Source organism: Lactuca virosa, chromosome 8 (genome assembly GCF_052849685.1).
Source record: "Lactuca virosa cultivar CGN04683 chromosome 8, Lactuca_virosa_CGN04683_v6, whole genome shotgun sequence".
NCBI lineage: Eukaryota > Viridiplantae > Streptophyta > Magnoliopsida > Asterales > Asteraceae > Lactuca > Lactuca virosa.
In genome coordinates this window covers 86,961,254-86,988,302 of record NC_136433.1, presented here as the reverse complement: position 1 = coordinate 86,988,302, position 27,049 = coordinate 86,961,254, and the positions used below count along the sequence as shown (strand labels likewise).

At 35.5% G+C, this 27,049-nt stretch overlaps 3 protein-coding genes across 3 annotated transcripts; 1 reads left to right on the top strand and 2 right to left on the bottom strand.

The window, feature by feature from the left end:
- Nucleotides 1–14,541: 14,541 nt before the first annotated feature.
- Nucleotides 14,542–15,808, bottom strand: LOC145134469 (uncharacterized). The gene has a single exon (XM_079069308.1). The coding sequence runs from the start codon at nt 15,763–15,765 to the stop codon at nt 14,620–14,622; it is 1,146 nt and encodes a 381-aa protein (XP_078925434.1). The 5' UTR covers nt 15,766–15,808; the 3' UTR covers nt 14,542–14,619.
- Nucleotides 15,805–23,076, bottom strand: LOC145134468 (receptor-like protein EIX1). The gene is made up of 2 exons (XM_079069307.1): nt 22,877–23,076; nt 15,805–20,654 (listed from the first exon to the last, which is right to left on the bottom strand). The coding sequence occupies exon 2, from the start codon at nt 17,821–17,823 to the stop codon at nt 15,805–15,807; it is 2,019 nt and encodes a 672-aa protein (XP_078925433.1). The 5' UTR covers nt 17,824–20,654; nt 22,877–23,076.
- Nucleotides 23,077–25,364: 2,288 nt separating this feature from the next.
- Nucleotides 25,365–26,955, top strand: LOC145130587 (uncharacterized). Its single transcript, XM_079065362.1, has 4 exons — nt 25,365–25,740; nt 25,920–26,153; nt 26,237–26,486; nt 26,586–26,955. Exons 1-4 carry the CDS (start codon nt 25,365–25,367, stop codon nt 26,953–26,955), a joined length of 1,230 nt encoding a protein of 409 aa, XP_078921488.1.
- The last annotated feature ends 94 nt before the right edge of the window (nt 26,956–27,049 follow it).

The following is a 27,049-nucleotide window of genomic DNA, read 5'->3' as shown; positions in this document are numbered from 1 at the left end:
AGTGGTTATATCAAATTGAGTCCGACTACGATGAGTTTGTTACGTGGTTCGGAGAACCAAGTTTGAGGTAACATCTGACTTAAGTCAGAAGATTGAAATCAATGCGATCAATAGCATCGCGCCCGTTGTTAAAGAAGCTTTTAGCTAGAAATGCTACATGCTAAAAATGTGATTATATCACATTAGAATATGAAGGAAGGTATATTCCATTCTGGAATTTGACCCTAAGAGACTTGAGTCTAGGCGTTGCATCATCCGATGAAAGGTCATTAGAACATGACCCATCGATCTGTTACAATAGATAAAGGAAAGTACTTATCCTAAGAAGAAGAAGGAGTCCTCAATAAGGATTTATTTTGTTACTTGAAGGTTACGAATGAAAGTCCAACATAGTACGAAGAACAGGTGCAAGATTTAGCATCACGGTTATTACTTAGGATGGAAAGATAACGTATGGAATCATTATACAAGCCCTATTTTCGTTGATGATTTCGGGACGTAATCATCCTAAGGGGAGATAATTGTAACGCCCGTAGATCCGGGCTAGTCAATTTAGAGACGATAAGCATCAAAAGTGACTTTTTGATAAAAGATTATTTAGAATGAATAATCCTAACTAAGTTGTAGTGGTAGTGACAAGGATTCCGGATATATAAAGAATGCTGAAATCCGAGTTATAACAAAGAAGTTATGACCTGTCGAAGTTTCACGACAGAACCGACACGACACCGCGCGACGTAAATAGTGAATTTACAATAGAGCGACGTTTAGCCTTAGTGATCTAAACGAAAGTCGTAGAATACGTTAAACTGAGAGCGTACATAAAAAGAACGTCTAAATCTGACTTCGTATGAGGAAGTTATGATTTTTCGAAGTTTCGACTTAGCAGTATGCAGCCCAAAGTTCGAATATGAGATCGAGTGGTTTCTAGCCGAAATAATCTAAACGAGAATCGAAGATCTCATCGATAGTAGTCCAACGGTAAAAAAACAGACGAAAACGGACGTCAGATGAAGGAGTTGTGAATTCCTAACGGAGTTTTCTTGTCTCGGCCTACTAAAAATAATATAATAAAAAATAAAGTCAAAATTAGCTGAGTTTTGTCTGTATCGGAACATGACATCCCGAGTTTTGTTATATATGAAAATATATTTATTTAAAGAAATGCTTTGATAAATTTTATTTTATCATATTTTGTTTTAGGAACAAATTCTGCAACTCTTTTAATCAAAGGATTACTATGATTTTATTTTAAAAGCATAAATCAAATCGGTCTTTTCTGGCCGTGAAAATAGGGATGTCACACTTGTATATAGATCTATATGGGACTGACAATCCCACACCTAAACTGCTAGCTACAGTTAAGTAGGCGTGCCTGTGGTGACAAATGTCTTATACATTACGACGCCTGAAGAACGTCGTGTTTAGGCGATCCTATGTCATCTAGTAGGGTTATAATAACTCACAATTTGGTATTGAATAAAATGATTATTGTATGAATAAGTAACACTTCACATAGTTTTATTTAATTATAAAACTATAATACAATATCTTACAAGTATAAACATGGAATACTATTTCAACTCAGAGAAAACATACTTTTCATGGTTTTATGAGAACTAAACCACATTTTACAACTTGTTGTTACAGAAGTCATTATACATTTTGCTTACAGTATAACATAGCAGAAAATATAAGATTTTCTGGGAAAAACATGTTCACTTTATCAATACACAAGAAAACAGATTTCAGTTGCAAACATACTTATGAACTCACCAACTTAATTGTTGACACTTTTTCAAAAACTACTTGTATTCTCAGGGAAACAGTAATACAGGTACATCCACAGCTTTTGAGAAGACGGAGATCTATAAACTCATGTCTTTTAAACTTGTACTTTTGAGTTCATATACATTATGTTTTGAATACAGTTGTAAAACTTATAACTTTGTAAATACAATGGTTGTTGTTGTACTTTGATTACTATTATGCATTGTTGTGATACTATACATGAAGTCCTCCACCCCCGAATGTTTCTGCCGTTCTGGTTTGGGGGTGTGACAGATTGGTATCAGAGCATTGTTTATAGTGAACTCAGTATATTAATCCATAAAAGATATACAAACTATAAATGCTATGGGGCTGAAACGCTCTGACTACAAGTATACTTTTAAAATTTAAGTATTTTATAAGAAGTATACAAACATACATATATACAAGAAACAATGTCACAGTAGAACAATTCAAAAGTATTTGGATGTTGGACACTATAGTTAAACCTGGACATTTATGTAATCATATATGGGATCAATATAGCCTGATCAACTATATTTATTTGAGATATGACCAACATGTGTTTGGGAGTGATAGTGGTGTTGCAACAAGTCTAAAACTTACCTAAGTACCAGAAGAACTCTAGAAACCAACATAAAAGATAAAATATTATAGGAGTATTTTATGACACAAAAACAACAAGATACAAGAGAGTTATCCTTACTAGAAACAAACATGTGAAAACAAAAGAACCATTGTTGGTAGAGCTATAAATATTAAGTGTATATTACAGTTATATATAATTAAGGTTTTATAGAATTAGAATATGTGATCTAGCTTTATTTCCTGTTCCTTGTTTGGTTGTCGACTTAGAGCAGGATCATATATTCGAAGGTCTATTATACCCAAGTTATATATAATTAGTATACACTTTGTAGTTATAGAAGTACCCAGTACAAGTCATGCCATACAGAATACATTAACAGTTAACAATAAGTTTCTTATAAGGAAACTTGAAGTTGTTTATTTGAATATATCAAATCTATTAGATGTCTCTTATCTCCCTATTCTCGCATATATAACATGGATGGTTTCCATCTACCTGGGGATCCGTACTTTCCCAATCAAGGGAATGAGGGATGGATCAATGATGAACCCGAGGATGATCCTGCAGATCCAATAGAAGAGGATTTTCCTGAAGATTCTGATTCAGAATCAGGAGCCTATAACCCACCTCAAGTTGCCCAAAATCCCAATCCTCGACAAAATTTTCATGGTCCGACACCTCAGTAGGCAGTGAACTTAAATAGGTGGAGTCATGAGCAGGGTCTGGACCATCCTTATAATGGAGATCGAAGCTTTTACAATCTTGACGAAGGAGGCTCAACAGACAGATCCCTTCCCGTGTTAGTTCGTCGGGTTGCACGTAACGATGAACAAGGAAGATCTGCTATCGACGGAGTCGTACAAGTTAGTGCTACCACAAGAGTTAACACAATCCGTCTTCACCACCTTATTGGAAACCATGAGACAACCATGAATATTACCGAAAACTTACGAAGGGAACTAGCGGCAAGTCGAACTGAAGTTAGAGAACTTCGAGAACGTCAAGCGGCACTAGAAAGGCGTATGTATGCCACAGAACGCCAGTTGGCTAGATTCTTGGCTGAATCTAGTAGGAATCTGAACCGTACTCCTCGCAAGTAGAGTGTACTCTACTTACTCTTTTGGGATGTAGTCTAAATCCGTGTATATATACTAGTGATGTTTTCATGTACATAGTACGACCTCGAAATTTCATTTTCGATAGGTTAGTATGCTGTCAAGTTTTCAGTTAAGTTGGTATATTGTAGACCTATTACAAGGTCAAATTTTCCGAATTCTACGTATCAAATATACCAATATATGACAAGCATCTTATTTCCTTTGAAAAATCACTATCCAATATCACATTGTCATTTTACAAGTTTTTCCATGTACTGGACTACTATGTGAACTCTTTCTGAATGCCTGTAGAACTAATGTAATTAGTTCAAAGACATATGATTTTATTATCACTATTGATGTCTTGCTACCTTTCCAACTTTGTATATTGAAGCTAAAGATGCCTCCCAGAAAGAACTCGAGACATGTTAATGTCAATGAAGCACCGACACCGCCTCCACCACCACCCTCTCAATACGATGCTGATGTCTTCCAAGTATCTGTAACTGCCGTCGTGGCTGCTGCCATGACGCAAATAAATGCTAGTGGTACTAGTGGAGCTGGCAGTGGTGCTCACAATTTCAATCATAGCGAAAGTCTTGGACACCCTCGCGAGTGTTCATATAAAGACTTTACTAATGCAAAGCCCAAAACTTTTGATGGCACCGGATGTGTCATTACTCAGACACGCTGGTTCGAGAAAACAAAATCAGTGTTTGAAATCTGTGTTTGTCCAGAAACAAGCAAGGTTAAGTTTGCAGCTTGTACTTTCCTAGACAGAGCCCTTTCCTGGTGGAATGGTTATGTCAAATCCTTATCCCTTCCAGTTGCCAATGCTATGGTCTGGGATGATTTAAAAACCCTGATGCTAGCAGAATATTGTCCCCGCGGTGAAATTCAAAAGCTAGAGGAAGAACTCTGGAGTCTAACGATGAAAGACTCTGATATAACTGCATATACTGCCAGGTTTAGTGATCTGGCTATTCTGTGTCCAGGGATGGTTCCCACCGAAAGCAAGAAAGTTGAGAGATATATATGGGGACTCTCTCCTCAGATACAAGGAAATGTTATAGATGCTAACCTTACCATCCTGTTTCGGATCGCCCATGATCAGGGTTTGTGGACTGCAAACCGGGCTTGAGGAGGTCTCGGGGTTGCGACGAGTTGCTAGAAGCACAGGGCATCTCGTCACCTTTCCGTGGGTTTGAGGTTCATGGGAATCGGGGTTATATCGAGGAAGCAATGGAAGTTTGAAATTGTGGCAGGATAAGTCCCTTATGTGAGATTGGTGGCAGCTGAGTACGATGGGCATACGTATGTGTACGCTTAACGTACTCGTGTGCATGATTTTCAAGCGGAGCCACCTAGTACTATGGGCGTACCAGAGGGTACGCTGGGCGTACTAGGCACAAAGCGAAAACCCTAATTTTGGGTGTGTTCCTATATAAAGAATGAGATGGCATCATTCCTGGCCACCATCCTCAGATATCAAACCCTCCTAAACCCTAAACCTTCGTTCATGGATCGTATTTGGGGTAGGATCGTAGGATCAAGATCCGATCCGATCCTACCTTCCACTGTTCTTTTTTTTTTTTTTTTTTTGCAAATGAAACTTTTTTTTCCACTTTATGTCTTTACCCTTTTTTAATTTACCGTTTATCATTTTGTGTTGTGACTTATGACTAATATTTTGAAGTTTTTATATCGTTCAAACAAAAAATTGAATGCTTGAAATATTTTTCATGTTTTAAAATTATAAATTAAAATTGTCTTTTATTTGTGGGATCTTAGGATCCCGATCCCGATCCTGATCTTGCAAACCCAAAAACGATCCTACAATCCTAGGTTTGAAAAACGAGTCGGATCGTTGTAAACGGATCGTATTTGAGGTAGGATCGTAAGATCGTAGGTATGATCGAGATCCGATCCTACCTTCCACTGTGGTTTTTTTTTTTTGGCAAATGAAACTTTTTTTTATCACTTTATGTCTTTACCCTTTTTTAATTTACCGTTTATCATTTTGTGTTGTGACTTATGACTAATATTTTGAAGTTTTTATATCGTTCAAACCAAAAATTGAATGTTTGAAATATTTTTCATGTTTTAAAATTATAAATTAAAATTATCTTTTATATGTGGGATCTTTGAATCCCGATCCCGATCTTACGATTCCGATCTTACAAACCCAAAAACGATCCTAGGTAGGATCCAGATCTTGACAACCTTGCTATTTATGTTTATTATTGTGTGATTATAAATATTTTGGGATAATTATTAAAATATTAGTTATTTTTATAATATTTATAATATTATTATATCCTTAATTTAACTCAATCAAAACAGTTACATGTATACCTAAATTATACTTAGTTTTGCAAGATATTTATTTAAAATTTTATTTCGTCATAATTGTTGGATTAGTGTCTAAGCCCGTAACTATATTTTGTATGTATTTGACCCGGTTGTGCTTAATCCTTTTGGGTTGCCTTCACCAAAGCAACTTGATAGGATGATTTATGGAGAAAGATGACTAATTATGATTTATTAATATATTATATGAATAATATATTAATGGAGAAATCATATTGTTTAATTAATATTAGTCAAGAATTAATTGATAGTTAGTTTTGTGACTAAAAGACATTAATTAAACTTAGGGGACTGGAATTGTAATTATAAGATAGTTGCAATTGGGCTATGGATCACCTTGGAACATAGGTTGGACGAATTCTATGGGAAGCCCATAAAGAAATCGTCCAAGGGGTGTTCTAAAGGGAGTCCATGGACTGCTTAGGGCCTAAGCAGTCAAATTAGGGTTTCCTAGTTGAAAACCCTGATAGCCTCACTATATAACGACCCCTAAGGCCCCAAAAACGTGGTGAACTATCTTGAAAGAACCCTAGGTCGTTTTTGGTGCTCCTCCTCTCTCTCATAAGTCATTCTCTTGCTTGTGGTGTTTGTAAGCCATTAGAGGAGTGACACTTGTGACTCTAAGCTCCAAAGACAAGAAGATTCAAGCCATTGAAGAAGAGGTAATCATCTAGATTTGCTCTTATGTGATAATTTCGAAATGCATATGCTAGATTAGCATTCTTGAGTCTTGGATGAATTGCATGTACAATAGAGAAACCTAGATCCAAGCATTAGGGTTTGCATGAGCACATATGATGTTCTTTTGTATAAAACCCATCAGTGGTATCAGAGCTTTGATTGGGTTCAATTGTATTTGATGCTAATATGTTCGTTCATTGCTTGATATGAAAATCGTTTTTCTAAAAATACCCAGCTCACGACGTGACTCACTGAGTTCACGACGTGAGCCCAGTCTGTATCACAGACTCGACGAGTGCAGTAGGCTACTCGACGAGTCTGTGGATCAGATGGCTCAAAATTCGTTTTGTTGACTGATTTTGTGTTTGCATAATCACCAAAATTGTTTTTGAATAATAAAATCTGATTTTTATATATATGTTATGATTATCATTACCAAATTAAAAGATAATTACCATTTATTTGAATAATAATTTAATTATAAGATAATCTTTGATTATTTAATTTATTTGGTGAATTATCTTGTAAATAATCTTGATTAGGTCAAATTTAGATAATCATTAAATTAATTGTTTAATTTAAAATTATTTACTATTTGATTCTTTGTGTTTTGAAAAGTTCAAAACTTTCCCTCAAGTTTTGGAGTTTAAATTTTAATTAAAAGTTTAATTTTAAAATGTTAAATTCTAAAACCCTAATTTTTGAAAAAATTTCAAATTGCACCCTTATGGTTTTATTAAATTAATTAAGTGTATAATTAAAAGAGAGTTAATAAATCCATAATGATATGGTTTACATTTAATTAAATTCAAAGTGTAATTTGTTAAATTAGACTACATATTATTTTAAAAGTGTAAAATACACCCTTATACTATATATAACATTAAAAGTCTAATATTATATATGTATAACTTAAACTGCTAGTCTTACCGTTAGTAGGCCTCACTCACGAAGCCGGTCTATAAGGGGGGTATAAGGTTATGGCCTATAAAATGGCCGTTTAATGGGTGTCCACTCTCACCCACCGCTTCCTTGATTGGTGGAGAGTCGTTAGCCGAACGGGTAGGATAGGGCAAACCCTCTCCTCATTAAAAGTATAATGAATGTTAAAGTAACTAAATGTGTGGTTAACCGGCAAAAGTGAATTTGATGCAATTCCATGAAATTACACTTTGTACCCTTGCTAAGACGTTAGTGGAGCGTGTGTGGTTAACCGGCACACTAAATGGGTTCTAAGCAAAGGTAGCAAAGGGTGACTTGATGTTTGTCATAGTTCGGTGGAGCGTGTGTAGTTAACCGGCACATCGAATAGATGACTGTAACATTGGGGGCACCATGTAAGTTTGCATGGTTATTCACACCCTGTTTTGTGATCCTCGGCATCCCAGTCACAAATCGAGGGGCATATCGAGATTTAAACATGCCATTGAAAAGTTCAATGAATCTCAAAGGATCTAGGAGTTTTCAATACATTTAAAACTTAATCTCTTTTTTCATTTTTCATGGTGGAAAATTAGTGAATCGTCATTCACTTACCTTCAAATGTTCTGCAATTTGGGTTACGGCATCCCTCTCCCAAGTTGTAGAGTATTGTGTTGGGTCCTAGCCTTAATATCTCATTTGGGTGTTTTATTAAGGACTCTATCAATCAACTAACTTGAATTTTCTCCCGTTTTGTAGATGTCAAAGTATGACAACTATGGTCTTCCCAAATCCCGTGGAACAAGCTTTCCACATGAAGATGATATTCCACGATTCGATCGAGGAACACGAGATCATGCTTCGCTTCCTCCACCTCCTCCTATTATTCTCCCTAACCCACAAGTTCAAAGGGTTGAAAAGTTCAAGCTCACTCAAGCCCTTTTGGCAAGTAAACATGAAGAAGGCAAGTCAGTGTGTGCACACGTCTTAGAGATGAAGTCACACATTGATAGGTTAAGAATGTTGGGAGTCGTTGTCTGTGAGAAGCTGGCTGTTGACTGGGTTCTTCAGTCGCTTCCTGACTCATATAGTGAGTTCGTAAGAGAGTACTATATGATAGACCACGACGTGACCCTCATCGATCTCACCTATTTGCTTGTTGTTGCTAAATCAGCAATGATTTGGCACACTGGAGAAGTAAAGTTGTTTGGTGGATCTGCCTTCCAAACCTCTATGGACATAGGCAATGGAAACGAAAGGCATGCCATGGTCGAAAAGTTTGATCATAAGAGAAAGGCAAAGTCCGAAGTAGTTATGTGTGCTGTTCCAAAAGAGTCAATTTGCTTTTATTGCCAAGAGAAGGGGCATTGGAGACGAAACTGTCCTGTCTACCTGAGAGATCTAAGAGATGGGAAAGTCAAGACGTATGGCTCTACTTCAGGTAAAATCCATTAACTAACTCTATAAGTTCCTATTTTTTGATTCTTGATACATTATGTGATAAGATTACATTTTTTGATGTTTTGTAGAATCAAAGAAAAGAAAGGAATCTTAAAGAAAGAAGCGTGCTGAATCTGATCGTGAAGAAATGAATTTCGATCGCATGGATTCGAAGATCGGATTTTTGAGCTGCTACTTTAGAGTTAGGATAGATTGCTAAGAAATGTAATAGCATAGTTTTTCAATTAGTTTTGTTGTAAGGACAAATTTTTCCGCAATAAAATAAATTTTGATTTTGTTTTATTTATTTATCCTTGCAATGACATATATGAAAAATTGATGTTTGTGTATTTCTATTATTAGCAATGTTGAAATGGATGTGATTCTTAGTTATATTATTTATGGTAATGTCATAATTTTCTAAGTAAGGAAAGATTCCCATCGCCCAACTTTCAATTGGACAGAAACTTGGAATCTTACAACTTGTATTGTGTGATGTATGGAAATCTTGGTACTTAAGTAATTAAGACTAATTCCTTGTTCACATAAGTATGTGAGTCAAGTGAAGGACTAAAGGAACTAGTACACAATGTTGTGCACCAGTCAAGTCCACCATAAATAATAATAACATTATTCGTCATGATTTACTAAAGGTCTAGTAAATGTGGTTATACTTACAAGATTAAGTGTAATTCTGAATCATTGAAAAGTTTCAATGAATGACAGAACGAATAAGTAGAATCAATGAAGGCAGAAAGATAAAAAGTTTCTCCAATCTAAGAAGATGGGAGAGTACTTTTGTATCGTGTTTTGTGATCGTCTTGGTAATCGTAAGAACCATATTACAGTTCATCCTCTAAGGATACCTTAGTGCACTGGTTTGGCTAAGAAGAGGAATGGAGAATTATTGAAATGGTTAAGTCAATAAGATGTATCGCACTTCGTTCCAAAATCAAGTCTTAGAGTCATACTCCAAGATTGTGACTTGAGTGAGATAATCTTAAGTAGGAATGTTCTTACACTTGCTCATTTTGGTAAGTTGTGATGTCTTGAATAAGACAAAGACCAACTAGTACCAAATTGCGTGTAGGTTTTGTCTTGATATAGACACACACTAACTCTTGGATATTTATTTTGTCAAGAAATGTTTCTTGATAAGAGAATCTAATATGTCATGAGGTCAGTGGGAGTCTAAAGATCTTGAAAGGTTTCAAGAACAAATCAAGAAGTAAATCGATTAAACACTAGCACACGACTTGAGGATTGTAACCTATCGTGTTGACAAAATTTTATTTCTGTGCCAATCCAGTTGAGTGATTATGCATATGAGTTCTACGAGTTCTCAATAGACTGCATAAGGCAAACATCTTGTTCAATGAAAGTACATTGACTGGCATAGGTGAGCTGCTAAATAACTTGGAAGCAATGACGGGACCCTTGATGGCAAAGAATCAAGTATGAACAAGTTATGTCCATAAGAGTTTGGATTTGTCACAAACATTATCTTATGATTATGGTTATGACAAATTCACATGGATAGGAACACATGCACCATAAAATCTAAGTGTCATAAGGTTTCTCTCCTTCATGAAAATGATTGTGAGGAAACGCTTTCACTAAGAGAGATTTTAAGAAGATAGCGATTATGTAAATTGCATTCTCAAATTCGATTATGATTACGACATCCCTATTCATAGTTCGAATTGTGAGATTTGGTGATTAGTCTGAATATTTGGGACTTAGTAATATAAGTTCTGAATTAGTTTAGACACACATGTGAGTTGTCTAAGGAAAGGTGTGTGAGTTTGAGAAGCTTAGATAAAGGCTTATCGAAGCACATCATATTGGAAATATGAACTTTGGAAGTCAATAAGTATTGTCTTTTAGAAGTCCAACTATTTTCTGAATACGTGTCAAAGCTAGTGGGAGTATAAATGTTATGCTGGAATGGATATAATCATCATGTTAGTGGGAGCATGATTATTATTTTAAGTATTGCAAGTTGGCAATATTAATTATAGAAAAACAAAAGTTTCACTTTGCAAAGTTGCAGGGGTTGAAAAGTTGTTTTTGCTATAATTAAGGGAGAGAATGTTATACTTCGTTTCCAATCTAAAAGCTTAGATCGAGAAATTTTAATTGAATTAGTCAAGGACATATTTATTATTTGCATTGTCTCTTCATAGTTCGAATTTTGAGAACACGACAAATAGAAATATTATGACAATATTATAACAAGAAACTGGTAAAGTATCACATTTTTCATTATGAATCGTATTTCATACGCTTCGGGTATAAGATCTATTGCATATGCTATAATATTCGACCGTTCTAAAATTTTCCAAATGCCTAGGGCATTTAGAGGGGAAAAAGGGAATAGAACCGGATTTGACTAAAATAATTAAACAACTGCCAAGGACAATCTAAGGTTCGCCAAAGATTGGTCGCTTGTGGACAGTTGGAAGTATACTAATGGATGGACCATATTGACTTTATTATGAATAGATAAGACTCTATTTAGAATGAGTTGTTATATGGAAAATATGGAAATGTTTCCTTATTGGGAGTTGGACGTTAAGAATCTATGTCTAGATTAGAAACTTCTATGCAAGAAGGATGTTCAAGGGAATGTACCTTGAATGTGAGACTTCATGACTATGGAATTGTCTTGTAACAATCTCCAATAGAGTACTTTGTAATTTCATTGGCAAAGTCTTGGTGACTTTGGCGCTATGATATTACGAAAGGACCGTTGCATAAAATGTTAGAATCTAACATATTCTATAAGTGGCAAGAATTTGGTATTCTCACACTTGAGGTAAGGATTGATAATTGTGAAATGAGTGTGATTGAAAATGTTATTCAATTATAGTAATTCACAAGGTAAGGACCATAAGTAAACATAGTGTGCATGCTAAGAGCATGGGACAATTGTTCAAGTAAGAAGTTGATTACCCGAAACAACAAATAATGAGTAATCAATATGGTGATTAAATAAAAAGTGTTTTATTTATACTCAAAAGTTTGGGGCCATATAGGATTAGTATTATTCTTGTGTTTCACTTTGCATGTTTTGACTTCCCGAATAATAAGATTATTCAAACCCTCCACAGTCGCTCATTCTTTGGAAGTAGGAATGAAAGAAGATTGTCATGAATCCGTCTGTAGATTGACTAAAGCGTTTAGTCATAGCACAAGTTTGCTACAGAGTTCATGAGTGCTGCTATAAGATTAGAGTATTGGATTGAACCCACGCTCACTTGGATCGCTTCATGGATTTTATCACGAGTGATTGGTGAGACGGTAATATCTTATATTCTTGAAACCGAGATGTGTGAGTTGTATCTTGCGAGTCGGTTACACGTTGATAATATGTAAACGCACCAGTAACTTGGTGTTATAAAACGTATTGTTGTGTGTGATTCGGTGAGTGAGTACAAGCGAGCATTGAGTCGAAGTTTATCCGTTCCTTTTACCCAAAGTGGGATAAAAGCGATATTTGTGGGCCCCTCGATGATTTAGTGATGACACCTTAAGCGCTTAGCCAAGCCGGGACTAAGTTGATGTGTTGAATTGTAGTCAGTTGTCAGTCGTCATAAATCGGAAATCAAGAAACAACAAATGAACAGAGAGTATGATTAAAATCCATGTCTCAGTTCATACGATATCAAGAATGGAGGAATATATGATCCCTTATCTAAAGGACAAGTTGCTGATAAGATCAGAGTTCGACAACGTCTTTGAGAGCTACGATTGCTAATCGGATTGTACTTACATTATAGTTACTGGACTTATCCAAGTGGGAGACTGTTGGATTAGTGTCTAAGCTCGTAACTATATTTGGTATGTATTTGACCCAGTTGTGCATGGTCCTTTTAGGTTGCCTTCACCAAAGCAACTTGATAGGATGATTTATGGAGAAAGATGATTAATTAGGATTTATTAATACATTATATGAATAATATATTAAAGGAGAAATCATATTGTTTAATTAATATTAGTCAAGAGTTAATTGATAGTTAGTTTTGTGACTAAAAGACATTAATTAAACTTAGGGGACTGGAATTATAATTATAAGATAGTTGCAATTGGGCTATGGATCACCTTGGAACATAGGTTGGACGAATTCTATGGGAAGCCTATAAAGAAATCGTCCAAGGGGTGTTCTAAAGGGAGTCCATGGACTGCTTAGGGCCTAAGCAGTCAAATTAGGGTTTCCTAGTTGAAAACCCTGATAGCCTCACTATATAAAGACCCAAAGGCCCCAAAAACGTGGTGAACTCTCTTGAAAGAACCCTAGGTCGTTTTTGGTGCTCCTCCTCTCTCTCATAAGTCATTCTCTTGCTTGTGGTGTTTGTAAGCCATTAGAGGAGTGACATTTGTGACTCTAAGCTCCAAAGACAAGAAGATTCAAGCCATTGAAGAAGAGGTAATCATATAGATCTACTCTTATGTGATAATTTCGAAATGCATATGCTAGATTAGGGTTCTTGAGTCTTGGATGAATTGCATGTACAATAGAGAAACCTAGATCCAAGCATTAGGGTTTGCATGAGCACATAGGATGTTCTTTTGTATAAAACCCATCAATAATTATATAAACCATAATCTACTGTGCAAAATATCTATTTTTCCGTATTTGAACAATTTCCGGGATACAGTATGGTTCGCATACATATTACTATTTAGATACGTTATTTAAATGGGATACATTAACTTGCTTACATTGACACTAAAAAAATGTCAACCTTTCCCATGTGCTTAAATTAAAGATAACAACCAACAAATTACTAACATGCCTATTATTACAATCTAATGTAAGCCCCCTTTATTCTTAATTCCTGGCTCCCCCCCTGATTATATACATTACAGGGATGCTCGTTTAGATAAATTGAGACCCACCAAGATGGAAAGTACTAGTTAGCTCAACTGTATTTCTCCACAAGTTTATTGCTAGAAATGTCCATGTTAAAAACCATATACCAAGTTCTCCCATAATCAAGATCAACACCTTTCATGCCTTGAATAACATTCTTATCATAACTAATATTAATTCTTGGAAACCAGTTGTGAGCGAAGCATTAAGATCTTTACCAGACAGTACACATTCGCTACTATTGAAGAAGCAATTGACGTCTGTGTAAAATTTTGAACAGAAATTGCTTACAGGGAAGAAGGATAATCAAAGGAGTAGCATTCAAAAGTAACTCAGATCATGCCTCGAAAGATGATGAATATGTACAATACTGGTTAACCTAATCTAATCTCATAACTTTTATGCAGACTCATCAGAGCAGTAGAACCAAATAATCAACCAAGAAGATGGATACGAGCAAACCATAATCTTATCCAAATACCAAATCCAACAAAAAAAAAATTCCACCTTACAACCAAACATCCTCTTTCTTACATGGAAAACTAGAAAATTTATCAATGAAGAAATAAATAATGAGTCGATTACCTGGTTCTTACTTAGTTGGACCAATGTAGATGAAAGCAATGAAGGCAACAGCATGTCAGGACTCAGGGGCAGCAGCAGTAGAAGGTCGAAAGCAAGAGCAGAATTAATTAAAAAGAAAAAAAAATCCTACTACTCAAATCCATAGTAATCTAATCTACAACTTGATCATGTATAAATACCCAATCCAGTATAAATTTTGTCATTTGGCACCTGTAAACAACACGCATATTACAAAAGTCATACAAATTCAAAATACAAATAGTATTACATTATAATAAGCTATTTAGCATTTCTCTTCCTCTCTTAATTTTGGCAACTCTAGGCACAACTGCAACATTTATCTTGTCCATGGTTTTCTCAGCAAACCTTAAAACGTTCTGTCTCCACTGCTTCTTGAACAACAGAACTCCAATAACACCCAAAAACCCAGTTGCAAAACCACTCATGATGTCCCCGTAAAACAACCATACCTTCATCCACTCATCAGTTGCTTTGTGTTTCTTCTTGCTTCTTGTTGTTATTGTTGGATCTTTATGATTTGAGCAAGTGTTTGGCAATGGAGGTCCACATAGATGTTTGTTCCCAGCATATATTGATGGATCAATAAGAGTTTGCAGTTGATTTCCTGTTGGAATTTGTCCCGACAAGTTGTTGTGTGACAAATTCAAATGGCTCAAAAAGTTCAAAGCTGCCATGCCTGAAGGGATCTTCCCGCTCAACTCGTTTTTTGAGAAATCAAGAGTTTCCAACTTCACCATGTTTCCAATGCTGTCTGGAATACGCCCACTCGGATGATTATTAGACAGATTGAGACCCACCAACATGTTAAGTGCAGTTAGCTCGACTGGTATTTCTCCGAAAAGTTTATTGCTTGAAAGGTCCATGTTATAAACCATACCCCAAGTTATTGTATATTCAAGATCAACGCCTTTCATGCCCTGAATCACATTCTTATCATAATCGATATCGAAAGTCTTCTCAAGCATTGAGCGGCTCTCAATCATGCCATTTAACTTTCCTACACAACGAGGGATGGTTCTCGTTAAGTTGTTGTATGCAAGATCCAAAATTTGAAGATTTGAAGCTTTGCATAGAGAGCGAGGAATTCTACCGGTGAAGTTATTTTTGTGTAACCTCAAAACTACCAAAAATGTTAGTTTTTCTCCAATCCATTTTGGTATATTTCCAGAGAACTTGTTATCACCCAAATCTAAGAGTTGTAAACCTTGTAGATTCCCCAATTCTCGTGGAAGTTCACCAATAAACTTATTGTCGCTCAACGTTAACCAAAATAATGCTGAATGAAGAGCTGCAATTGAACTCGGAATGACACCAGAGAGCCGATTTGAGCTTAATATCATGGTAGTCAAACTCTGCAGATTCCCCACACACTTGGGAATTTTCCCACTTAACATATTTTTCGAAAGATGAAGTACTCGCAAATATTTCCTTCTTCACAATGACCTTGGAATTGACCCATTGAAAAGGTTATATTCCAGACGTAATATAGGGTATTGAAGGGGATCATCATTTCCACCATTGGGAAGGTTTGTCAAAGGTCCGCTGAGTTTGTTGTGAGAAAAATCTAAATAAGGAATGATAGGCATCTTCCTTAACCATGGGGGCAGAGGTCCCGAAAGTGTAGCATTTGACAACACTAACCTCTGAAGTTTCCTTTGATTTCGAAGCCATTGTGGAAATCCATTACTGATATTGCAAGAACCGAGATCAAGATATATCAACTGGAATGGCGGTATCCAGTCACGTGAAACATTGAATGTCAACTTAGTGTTAGAATAAGTATCCAAGTGCTCCAACATCGAAAGGTTAGCCAAATGGGCTTCAACAACTGCTCCTTCTAAAGAATTGTTGAAGAAACAGAGATAACGAAGTTTGGTAAGTTGCCCAATTGAAACAGGAATAGTCCCATTTAACAAATTAGATCCTAGATCCAAATATGTTAAAGCTGCTAACTTTCCAAAGGATTCTGGAATTGAACCATTCAACTGGTTAGAAAAAAGGACGAGTTGGGTAAGATTCCCAAGGAATTCTGGAATGGGACCAGTCAACTGGTTATAAGATAGATATAGTACTTCTAAAAATCTTAATGCTCTTAGAGATTCAGGGATTGAACCAGTCAGTCTATTCTCTGATAGATCAATGTATCTTAAATTCGCAAGTCTTCCAAGTGTTTCTGGAATTCTACCATTTAAACTATGACTTAATTCCAGCAACTCCAAAGCATATTGGGAGCATTCTGATGCGTTTTTTGGTGAGTCGAACATTTCCATACCAAACTCATTATCTTCCACACGCAATTGTTTCAGGTGGCACTGTCTCCAGATTCCAACATCCTCAATCTGTTTTAACTCGTTACCAGAAAGATGAAGCTCTAGAAGTTTAGGCATAAAAGGAAGTGATGAATTCAGCATGGTATTTGAAAGGTCAAGGACTTCTAGGGAGCTCATGTTTGTCAAAAAAGATGGAAATATGCCTCCAAGTGGATTATGGCTAAGATCGAGGTGTTGGATGTTAGAAAGTGTAGTGAAATTAAGACGAGGGGAAGATAGATGTGTCTTATCGAGCCTACAACCTGACAGATGCAGCTCTGATAAAGAAGGGATCATGCTTAGTAGATTTGGAAAGTTCCATGCCAATCTAAGATCAAACCAAGAAAGATCTAGGAATGTTAGGGATGACATGTTTTGGAAAATGCCAGTGAGTGGACCTTTGAAAGAATTGAAGCCAAGATCGAGGTGTTTGATGTTGGGAAGTACTCTACTCGAATTAAGAAAAGCACCAAGATTAACATTGGAAAGACTACAATGTGACAAACTTAACTCTTTTAAGGAGGGAATCATGTGAAGCATCATGTCCCAGTTCTGTGCTCCACTAAGATCCACTGAACTCAAGTCAAGAAGCTCGAGTGATGAAAGCCCAAAAGCCCATGCCATGTCATCAGCCTTCAGCTTAAAGTTTAAACTGAGATCAAGAACCTTTAAATTAGAAAGATTTCCAATGTGAGGAATAATACCTGAAAATTCAGCATCAGAGAGATTAAGGTAGCTCAGCTGTTTCAAGGATCCAATGAAATCAGGGATCTGGCTTTTTTGAAAAAGATTCCCACTCAAGTCCAGGTATTTGAGATCCCTCAACTCTGCCAAAGAAGAGCTCACCTTATTAGCAGTTATGTAGCAGTAGTTGTAGTAATCTCCTCTGAGATGAAGGTGTTGAACATTCCCAGTGACACCATCACACTGGATTCCTCCCCACAGGCAACAGTCATTTCCAACCCATGATGACAACATTCCGTAATCATCTTGGACACTCTGTTTGAAGTTGAGAAGAGCAAGTCGCTCTTGCTCAGAGCAAATGACACTAACATTTCCAACCCCCAAACAAGTATATGTGGATGCAAACAAAAAAACACATATGAAAATGAGATGGAGCCCCAAACCACTCCAATTCCCCATTAATTATCAGCCCTAACTTAGTTTTAGTTTAGAGGAAAGTTGAAGTAGAAAGATGGGTTGTGATGATGAAGTGATGGGTTATTATGATGAAGTAACTAGTACATTTATAAAGCCATAAATTAATGAAGATTAACTTGTTGCATTATTGGAAGACAATGGAGAATGTGTATCCACCAACTCAATGGAGAATGTGTATCACCAACTCAGTGGAGAATTTGGCCTACTCATTTTTAAAAACTAAAAAAAAAAAAAAAATTAATAATATGTCATGGGAATTTTAATCATTTACCGTTTGTTAGGGACCATAACAAAATTAAAATCAAATCACAAAGATGGTTAGCATTACAACTGAATAAACCGTACTTGATTAAAAAAAAACCACATAATCACAGGGGCCATTTCTGTAATTTACTCTATAAAAATGTTCAAGATTACTAATCAAGTCAAGATGTTCACATGCATAAAGTTCCATGGTAGACTTTGAAGACAAGAAATTAACCCCCAAAGTTCACGTATTAATTTTATTATTATTTTTTGACACTACTGGTATCACATGCAGCATTCAGTTTGTTAATTTGTCTTATTTTATTATTTTATTGAACTGTGGTATGTACGAGAGCCTGATGAGAACTAGGGTTGAATTGCAAGAATTTAGAGACCATCTGCTGAATGATTGAAACAAAAAGATGTGATTACAAACTACCGTTGACTTTGGAGAGGTCAAGACTCTCTCTGAAAATCTGTTCACTGAATTAAATTCCATGGTTGGATTAACAAAACAGCAACCATGCCTTTTTTACAAGAACTAATATACAATGCTTACCTCGTTCTTCATTATGTTGGGTCATCAGGGCCTTGTAATGATCGATTGCTTCTTGTAAAACAACACCCATTTGCTAATCCGTTAGTTATTCCAAAATCAAATGATTTTCGTGAAGAAAAATCACGAATTTAGTTCAGAAAGGGAAGAACAGAATTTATCCATAATTGAATCTATTACCCATGTTCAAGCCTTCAAGGTAAGCTTTTGGACTTTGTACTTTGAAATCAAGATTCCATCGGTTAACCTCTGGTGGCAAAAAAACGTTAAGATGTGTTTGCATCTGTTAATAACATCAGGAGGCTTCCGATATTCCAATTACATTTTCCCATATTCTTGTTGCTTTAAAATTTCTGTGTTTTTCTAAAAGAATTCAAGGTTGTTTTTGACATCTGAAATTATTTGATTCATCTTTTGAAAGAGAATTGTTAAATTCATACAATTAAATTCATCTTGTGAAAAGCATTAAGATCTTTACAAGACACGTTTGAGTACAAATTCGCTACTATTGAGGAAGCAAAAGATGCCATTATATGTATAAACTGTTGAATCGTAATTGCTTATGGGGTAAGAAGTTAGATAAAAAAACAAGTACAATGAAGTTAAAAATTAGGAATTACAGATGAGTCCCCTACGCTGTCTATATCTAATCGAAGAACAACATCGAAATATATACAAAATGCATCCAAAAAAAAGCGGATTTCATAGAAGAAAGAACACATAGATCGAAAAAATTAGAAGAAAAAAAGAGAAATATATAATCCAACAGCTCGTTATGAGCTACACTCAATTGTTTCAGGTGGCATATTTGGAGCATTCAGATGCGTTTTTGGTGACTTGTAATTTAAAAAAATATGTTAGGGGCAATTTAGTCATTCATGTTTGTTAAGGACCATAACATAACCAAAATAAAATAAAATCAAATCACAGGGGCCATTTCTGTAAATTACTCTAAAAAAATGTTCAAGATTACTAATCAAGATATTCACATATAGTCTCATGGTAGACCTCACATATGACATATGAGGCCTTAGCCTCCTTAAATCACATGCAACATTCAGTTTGGTTATTAGTCTCATTTTGTTATTTCATGTCTTATTTTACTATATGAAAATAATAATTTTAATTTATCACAACAAAGTTACAAAACTATGGACAGTATTCAACTGTCTAAGAAAATGTGATGACTAAGTAGCCCATGCATGTGATCAAACAATTTGTTGTCATGGAAGACTTGGAAAGTCAAACTAAGGACACACATAATAGACATGGAAATCGATGTTTAATTTGCATCCACAAAATTCTATTCTTTTGGTCCTGGTTCATTTTTAATTTTCTCTTGATAAAAAAATAAGTGGTTTTGGTCCAAGTATATTCCCCATAGCACATATAATTACTTGGTCACAAGTCTTTAACAATATGAATCAAATAAGTATTGACAAATAAGCATTTACGTGTTCGATAAATCAAAGATAGTTTATAAATTCTTGTAAACTATAAACTTAATTTTGATTTTTAACAATTTACAAAACTTAAGTTTTATTATTTGATGTAACAAGGTTGATGCATGTGTCAAGTGGGTCAAACATGTTATATAAGAAAACACTGTGATTTTTTAAATTACAAGGTTCAGGCAGAGTCATGCCACGTGATTTTTATATTCCTTGTCAGGTGATGTCTTAGGAAGGGTTTACATTTTTATTTTTGATTTTTTTAGGGTGTTTGTAACATTATGCTGGAGAAGGGTACAAAACTTGAGATTGCAGCTTGTGGCGTGTGTCGTGTGCATGAAAATAAAAACTTTAATTTGTCACAGAAAATTTACAAGTTACAAATGTTTGTTTATTTGGTTTGTTTTATTATTTATTCAAGCGTGGTGTACAGTGGACATTGTGTTTTTTTTTTTTAACATTGTGAGGTTCAGATAGAGAAACTCATCCACTTGAGTCAGAAAAAACAGACCTGTAACCAACATGGTTTGGAGGATAATGTTGCTTGCATCTTCAATGACCTAAAGAAACAAAATGAATAAAGTAAAGGGCAAGGTTAGTCATTATCTATACATAAAAACCTCAAAAAAACAATAATAAAAAAAGGGTGGACTAAGACAAAACTAAAATTAAAGAAACAAGGAAAGCATCATTACGTCAACAGATAATGAATACATATATAAAATCTTTTTTTTTTCTGTAGGTTCAACCAAAATAGATATAGTTATAAATAAGAACCAACAAAATGAGAATGTTTTGGATAGCTAAAATTTGTCAAAATGAAGAAATTTTCAAAGGCCATTAGTGAGCAGATTGCACACAGAAATAAATGTAGGTTACAATGTGATAAAATTTGCTTACTATTTCATTTCTATTGGCCCTTATCTTAGTGAAACAAAATGGCATAGAATGAGAACTGATATGTTTTCCTTCATTATTGTGTTAGGGAAAGGTATTTATGATGTACTCATATATTTCTGGAATGGATATTTGGCTCTTATATTGCAGAGTGTTGAAATAAAAAGCTCATTTTCAAACTATGTATACAGTATTCATATGAATATATGATACAGTTATTCAACTGCATCCTCCACTGCCATTGCTAATGAGCTTTGTGTGTGTGTGTTTAGTTGCAGAGATGTGTGTGTCTGTGTGTGTGTTTTCAACAAAGTGATCTAGTGTGTGTTTTTAGTTCTAATATAAATTGTAATTAACCAAAAAGAAAAAGATAAAGTATAACAGAAAGGGTATAAAATTCCTTTTACATGGGTCAGGGACCAACCATGCCAGAAATTGAAACCATAGGGACCATCCTCGTCAAGAAAAAGAAGTTAGGGACGATACATGAATAAAGTTGTGTTAAGTTTTAAGAACTTTTTTACATAATTGTATGAACAAATTACATACATGCAAATTTGGCAAAATTTGAAAAAATTACATACATGCAAATTTGGCAAAAGCACAGGGACCATTTATGTAATTTTCATACAATTATGTAAAAAAGTTCTTAAAAGTTAACACAGATTTATTCATAAACCGCATTAGAGACAGAAATCTTTCCATGTTCATAACAAACTTAACACCTCTAATAAGGCAGAATTAACCATATAATGATTATTATAATATTCATATTCAAACTTAACACAAGTTCCTAAAACTTCTGTTTGACCTCTTTCTCCATGTTCATAACAAAAATATTTCTCTGATACCTTTCTCATACTACTAACCACTATATATACTATTACTAAAGAAAAGGACAAAATGGAATAACAGCATAACCGATCAAGGTGCTATCCCCACTAACTTTGTCCCACCTCTAATAAGGACTGCAAAGTAAGTAAAAATTACTAAATTACCCTTAGAAAACTAGGAGCTCATTAATCACAAAAAAGGGCAGCACAAATTAATCTGAATTCTTGGAGCTTATCAATATCCTTTGGATAGTATTCTACAATTCAATAACACATTGGTTGTTGTTAACAATCCTCTACTATATATACATATACCAGAAGAAAAGAAAACAAATTAGTCAAAGAGGTCAAACAGAAGTCAAAGATGGAGTCAAAAGTCAACCGAAGCTGTTTAGAATGTAGCTCATAGGTTAGTTACACAGCAATAAAGTTACCAGTGTGACTACATGTAGAGATATTGGAGGAGAGATTAGATCATTCTTGAATTGAAGTCGACAAAATAATTTCGTTAAGTTCTTTTCTTTTTCTGTCAATAGTCATCAATTGTCTAGTAATCAGGATGTATATATAAGTAATATGTAACATCAATATTAATTAATTAATTATATATCAGTTTATAAAATACTCAACAAGTATGCCTTGATCCCCTTCAACAATAGTCATCAATATCTAATATTAATATGTTTGAAGGTCGTACAGCCCCTCCATATTTTGATCCAAACATTGTTCCAGTTCTCATTTGGTTGATTTTTTACATGAATCATCATTCCATAATTTTAGCATATATATAATATTCTCAATTTTATTAATAAACATAATCTAATTCGCCTTAATCACCACTTCCCAATTTAACCTAGAATTGACAAAATTAGGTTACTAAACACAATCTCAACTCAACTTTCATCTAAATATTTAAGTCAATGTCTTTATATTTCTTCCAATAACTAATTCAAGTTTATAGTGAGGTTTTAAGCTACAAATCCTTAACAATCTGTGAATGCATCACAAAAACTCCAACAATTTCACAATCTTTACTAGGGTTTAGACGTTACCTTCACAATTTGGTTTCAAAACTGAAATTGCATGGAGAGTTAATGCTCGTTTCTGATCTTTCCGGCCACCCACTGACCTCTTCCGGCCATTGCCGTAGCCAGGTGCCGCAACCACTGCCATCTGTGGCCACCATCGTTACCAACCACGGCGGCGCTGCTAGCTCCGTCGATCCCAGCAGCAGCTTTGCAGCTACCGTTCTTTTTCCTTTTTTTCTAGAAATAACCTTTTTATTTCTTTTAGACAAAATTGCAAAAATGATCCTGTGGTATATATTTTTTTTTTGGGTTTTGGTCCAAACCACGAGTTTTTTGGTTTTGTGGTCCTTTTGGACTGGTTTATTTGTGAGAATGGTCCCTGTACTTAACACCCGTTAAAAAGAATCTGTTAACCCCTTCATGTGCCTTGCACGTGAGGGTATTTCTGTCTTTTTACTTATAGGGACCATTTTTGCATACGAATGTCAACGCTTCCTTCTACCTTTTATCCCTCATTTACAATCCCAAACACCCATCAACTCCCCACCTCCCTCCTTCTTCATTTTGCTCCATTAAACCTGCAAAAAAACATCCTTCGTTATCCAAAGAACCTAATCGAAGCAAAAGAAGACAAGGTCATACGTTAAAGTCGAAATGGTGCACGTAATGTGGCAGATCAGACCAAAAAATGAAGTTGTCGACGTATCATCCGTATATGGTAAGTTGCTCTATTTTCTTAAACATTCCTATTTTTCATTTTACCCTTGATTTATACTAAAATCCGCCAAATTTTGACTTTGTTATCATGTACAATTTTGACTTGTAGCGGGTGCACCCACATGGTTTAGTATTAAGTTTCATCATGGTGAGAAGTTTACTAAGTTACCTGATATAAAATATACTGGAGGTGAAGTGCGTTATGTTGATTATGTGGACATAGATGAGTTTTCTGTACATGAACTTGATGCCATAATGCTTGACCTAGGTTACCCAGACCCACAGATGATTGAATTGACTGATGAATCCCTAGTGATATACTACCATTTCAGGATACCCAATGGTGACTTTTAATTTGGTCTTAGAGCTTTAGGGAATGATCAGGATGTTATCAATCTTTCTAAATTTATTCGAACAAGTTGATTGAGGTGTACACAGAACATGGGAAGACAAATCTACTCACTTACTTCATGTCTCCAAATGCAAAGGGTAAAGTTGTCATTGAGGAATGACCAGAAAATGATGATCAAGGGGCTGAATATGAGGCTGAAGTTCAAGTAGAATCTCCATTGAGAAATATGAACCATGTCAATGATGAGCCAATTGGTGAGTACATGTCTTTGATTCTTTTTGGGAGTAAAAGTGATGCATTCTCACCAGAGTATAGAAGGGGTAGAGTTGGGAATTCAAAAAGAGAGGAAGGTTCTTGTAGCAAGAGGCTTAATTTAGAGAATATTGATGACTTAAAAGAGAAAGAAAACACTAATGAGGGTGTTAAGGACGTTCAGGAGGCTGCAATTGTTGTTGAAGGATGCTACAAGCCATTTACTTCAAATATCGCTAATGTAGGGGATGAGATGATTGGGGTTCAGGATAACGACCATATTGAAGGATGCTACAACACCCCACCTGTTAATGATGAATGATGATGAACAACATAATGAGCTTTTTGATAACCTTATGGAAAATTTACTTGGAAGTGATGAGGATGTTGAAGAGTATGAAGGGGATGATGAATCTGAAGAGAGTGATGAAGAGTATGAAAAGGATGAAGGTGATGATCAGGATGGGAAACAATCAGAAAATGAAGATAAAGTGGATGACATAATGGATGAGGAGAACAATATAGAAGATGTTGATGTGGACATGGAAGACTTTTGTCTAAATATTGAAAGTGATGTTGAAGGAGCATGTATTAATGATGGTCATGAACCTGAAGATATGGAAGTGATCAACAATGAGGAGTTCGAATCATTAGATGAAGGATCAGACCAAGACAGAGAAAGAAGAGCTCTTATAAAAAATTTGGGAAAATAAAAAAGGTGCATCCTTGGGTCATTACATATACAGTCATTCTCAGTGGGACAAAAGTTTAAAAGTAAAAAAAGAATTAAAGGAGTTAATTGATGTGTATGCACTAGAAACAAGAAGGAATCTATTCTTTAAAAAAATGACAATCAAAGGCTTAGGGCACAGTGCAGAGGAGTTGTACCTGTCATCAATAAAGGTCAAGTGGGGACTCAACCTACCACTTCAAAAAGCAAGGGCAAAGAAGTAAAGACACAAAAAGAAACATGTGGTTGGTATATACATGCATCTAGGTCAAACCACGAATCTGACTAGTTTATGAGGACCTTAAACCAAACTCATACATGTTTACAAACAAGAAAACTCAGAGCTTGTACTGCTTCTTTAATATGCAAGAAAATCATAGATCAAGTTGAGGCAGATCCGAAGATTCCTTTGAGAGCCATACAAGAATCACTTTCAAAAGACCTACCAGGTGGGTATTTCGATGGATAAGGTGTTTAGGGCAAAAGATATGACAAGAAAGCATGTAACTGGGGACTACACAAAACAGTTTGAATTGTTGAGGGAATATGCTCTTGAACTTCAAGCTACAAACCCAGACACAACAGTCAAAATAGATGTGTGTCCTAATGGCAACCCTGCATCCCCAACAAGGCGGTTTAGAAGGATTTATGTATGCTTGGGTCCACTGAAAAAAGGTTTCAAGGCATGTCTTAGAGACTTAGTAGGTTTGGATGGTGCCTTCATGAAAGGCCCATTCCCTGGTCAGGTTCTTACAGCAGTTGGTCTAGATTCCAACAATGGAATTTATCCCTTGGCCTATGCAATTGTTGAGCTGAAAACACAACTAGTTGGAAGTGGTTTTTAGAAAACCTTGGGGATGACTTGGAGCTTGGGAGCAACTCAAACTATACTTTCATAAGTGACAGGAAAAAAGGTAAATTGCAGTTCATCAATTGATCATTTAGATTGTGTATTTTTACCAAGAAATTAATTCTAATTATTGTATGTTGAGTCATGTATGGATTACAAATTGCAGTTGATCAATTGTTTCCCAATGCTGAGCATAGATATTGTATTAGACATATTCATGACAATATGAGAAAGAAGTGGGGGCAAACTAAATACATGGACCATTTATGGAGGTGTGCATCAGCAACCACCATTCCTGAGTTTGAGTATTTGATGAAGGAGTTTAGTGAGTATGATAAGGAGGCATGTCAATGGTTGAAGCAGATTCCTCCTGTACATTGGGCAAGGAATCATTTCTCAGGTAATTGTATATGTTTGCATATGGTAATGATTATGTGTTTCAGTTATTTATCAGCATTGATTGTATGTTATTGTAATGTGCAGGAAGAGCTGTTTCTGATGTGTTGATTTCTAACATATGTGAAGTGTTTAATGGGAGGATAGAGAAAGGCAGGGACAAACCTGTAATTTCATGTTTAGAGTTCGTTAGGGAGTATCTAACGAAGAGGATATGCAATGTCATGAAGGCAATGAAGAAGGCTAAAGGTCCACTAACACCTACAGCAACAGACATCCTAGATGCAAGGAAAAAAGGTGCTTCACAATATATTGTTAGGTGGAATGGGGCAAACAAGTATCAAGTCATTGGAGCATTGCAAGATCAGCATGTGGTGGATGTTAGGAACCAAACCTGCACTTGAAGAAAGTGGGAATTAATGGGAATACCTTGCAGGCATGCAATTGCAACTCTGAATGAAATGAGAAAAGACCCTGAGGCTGAGCTTGACATTTATAAGTGGGTACACAAGGTGTATTGGCTAGAGACATGGCAAAAAGCTTATTCATTTAAGGTGGAACCAATTAAAGGGAGACCCATGTGTCCTAAAAGTAATTTTCCAACAAAGCTAATCCCCCCTCCACATCACACTCAGGTGGGAAGGCCTAAGAAAAAAAGAAGACAAAGTGAGGGTGAAAGATTAAGAAAAAGGCAGAAGGCAAGTCAAGGTGATGGAGTCAATGAGATGCAAGGAGAAGATTCCCAAGGGCCAACAAATGATGGAGTGCAGAAGTTATCAAGGAACACATATCAATGTTACTTGTAGCAAATGCAAGAATAAGGGACACAACTCTAGGACCTGTAAAGGGCAAGGTGGGAATCAATCCAAGACGTGATTTTGGTTGTTTGTTGTGGTGTAA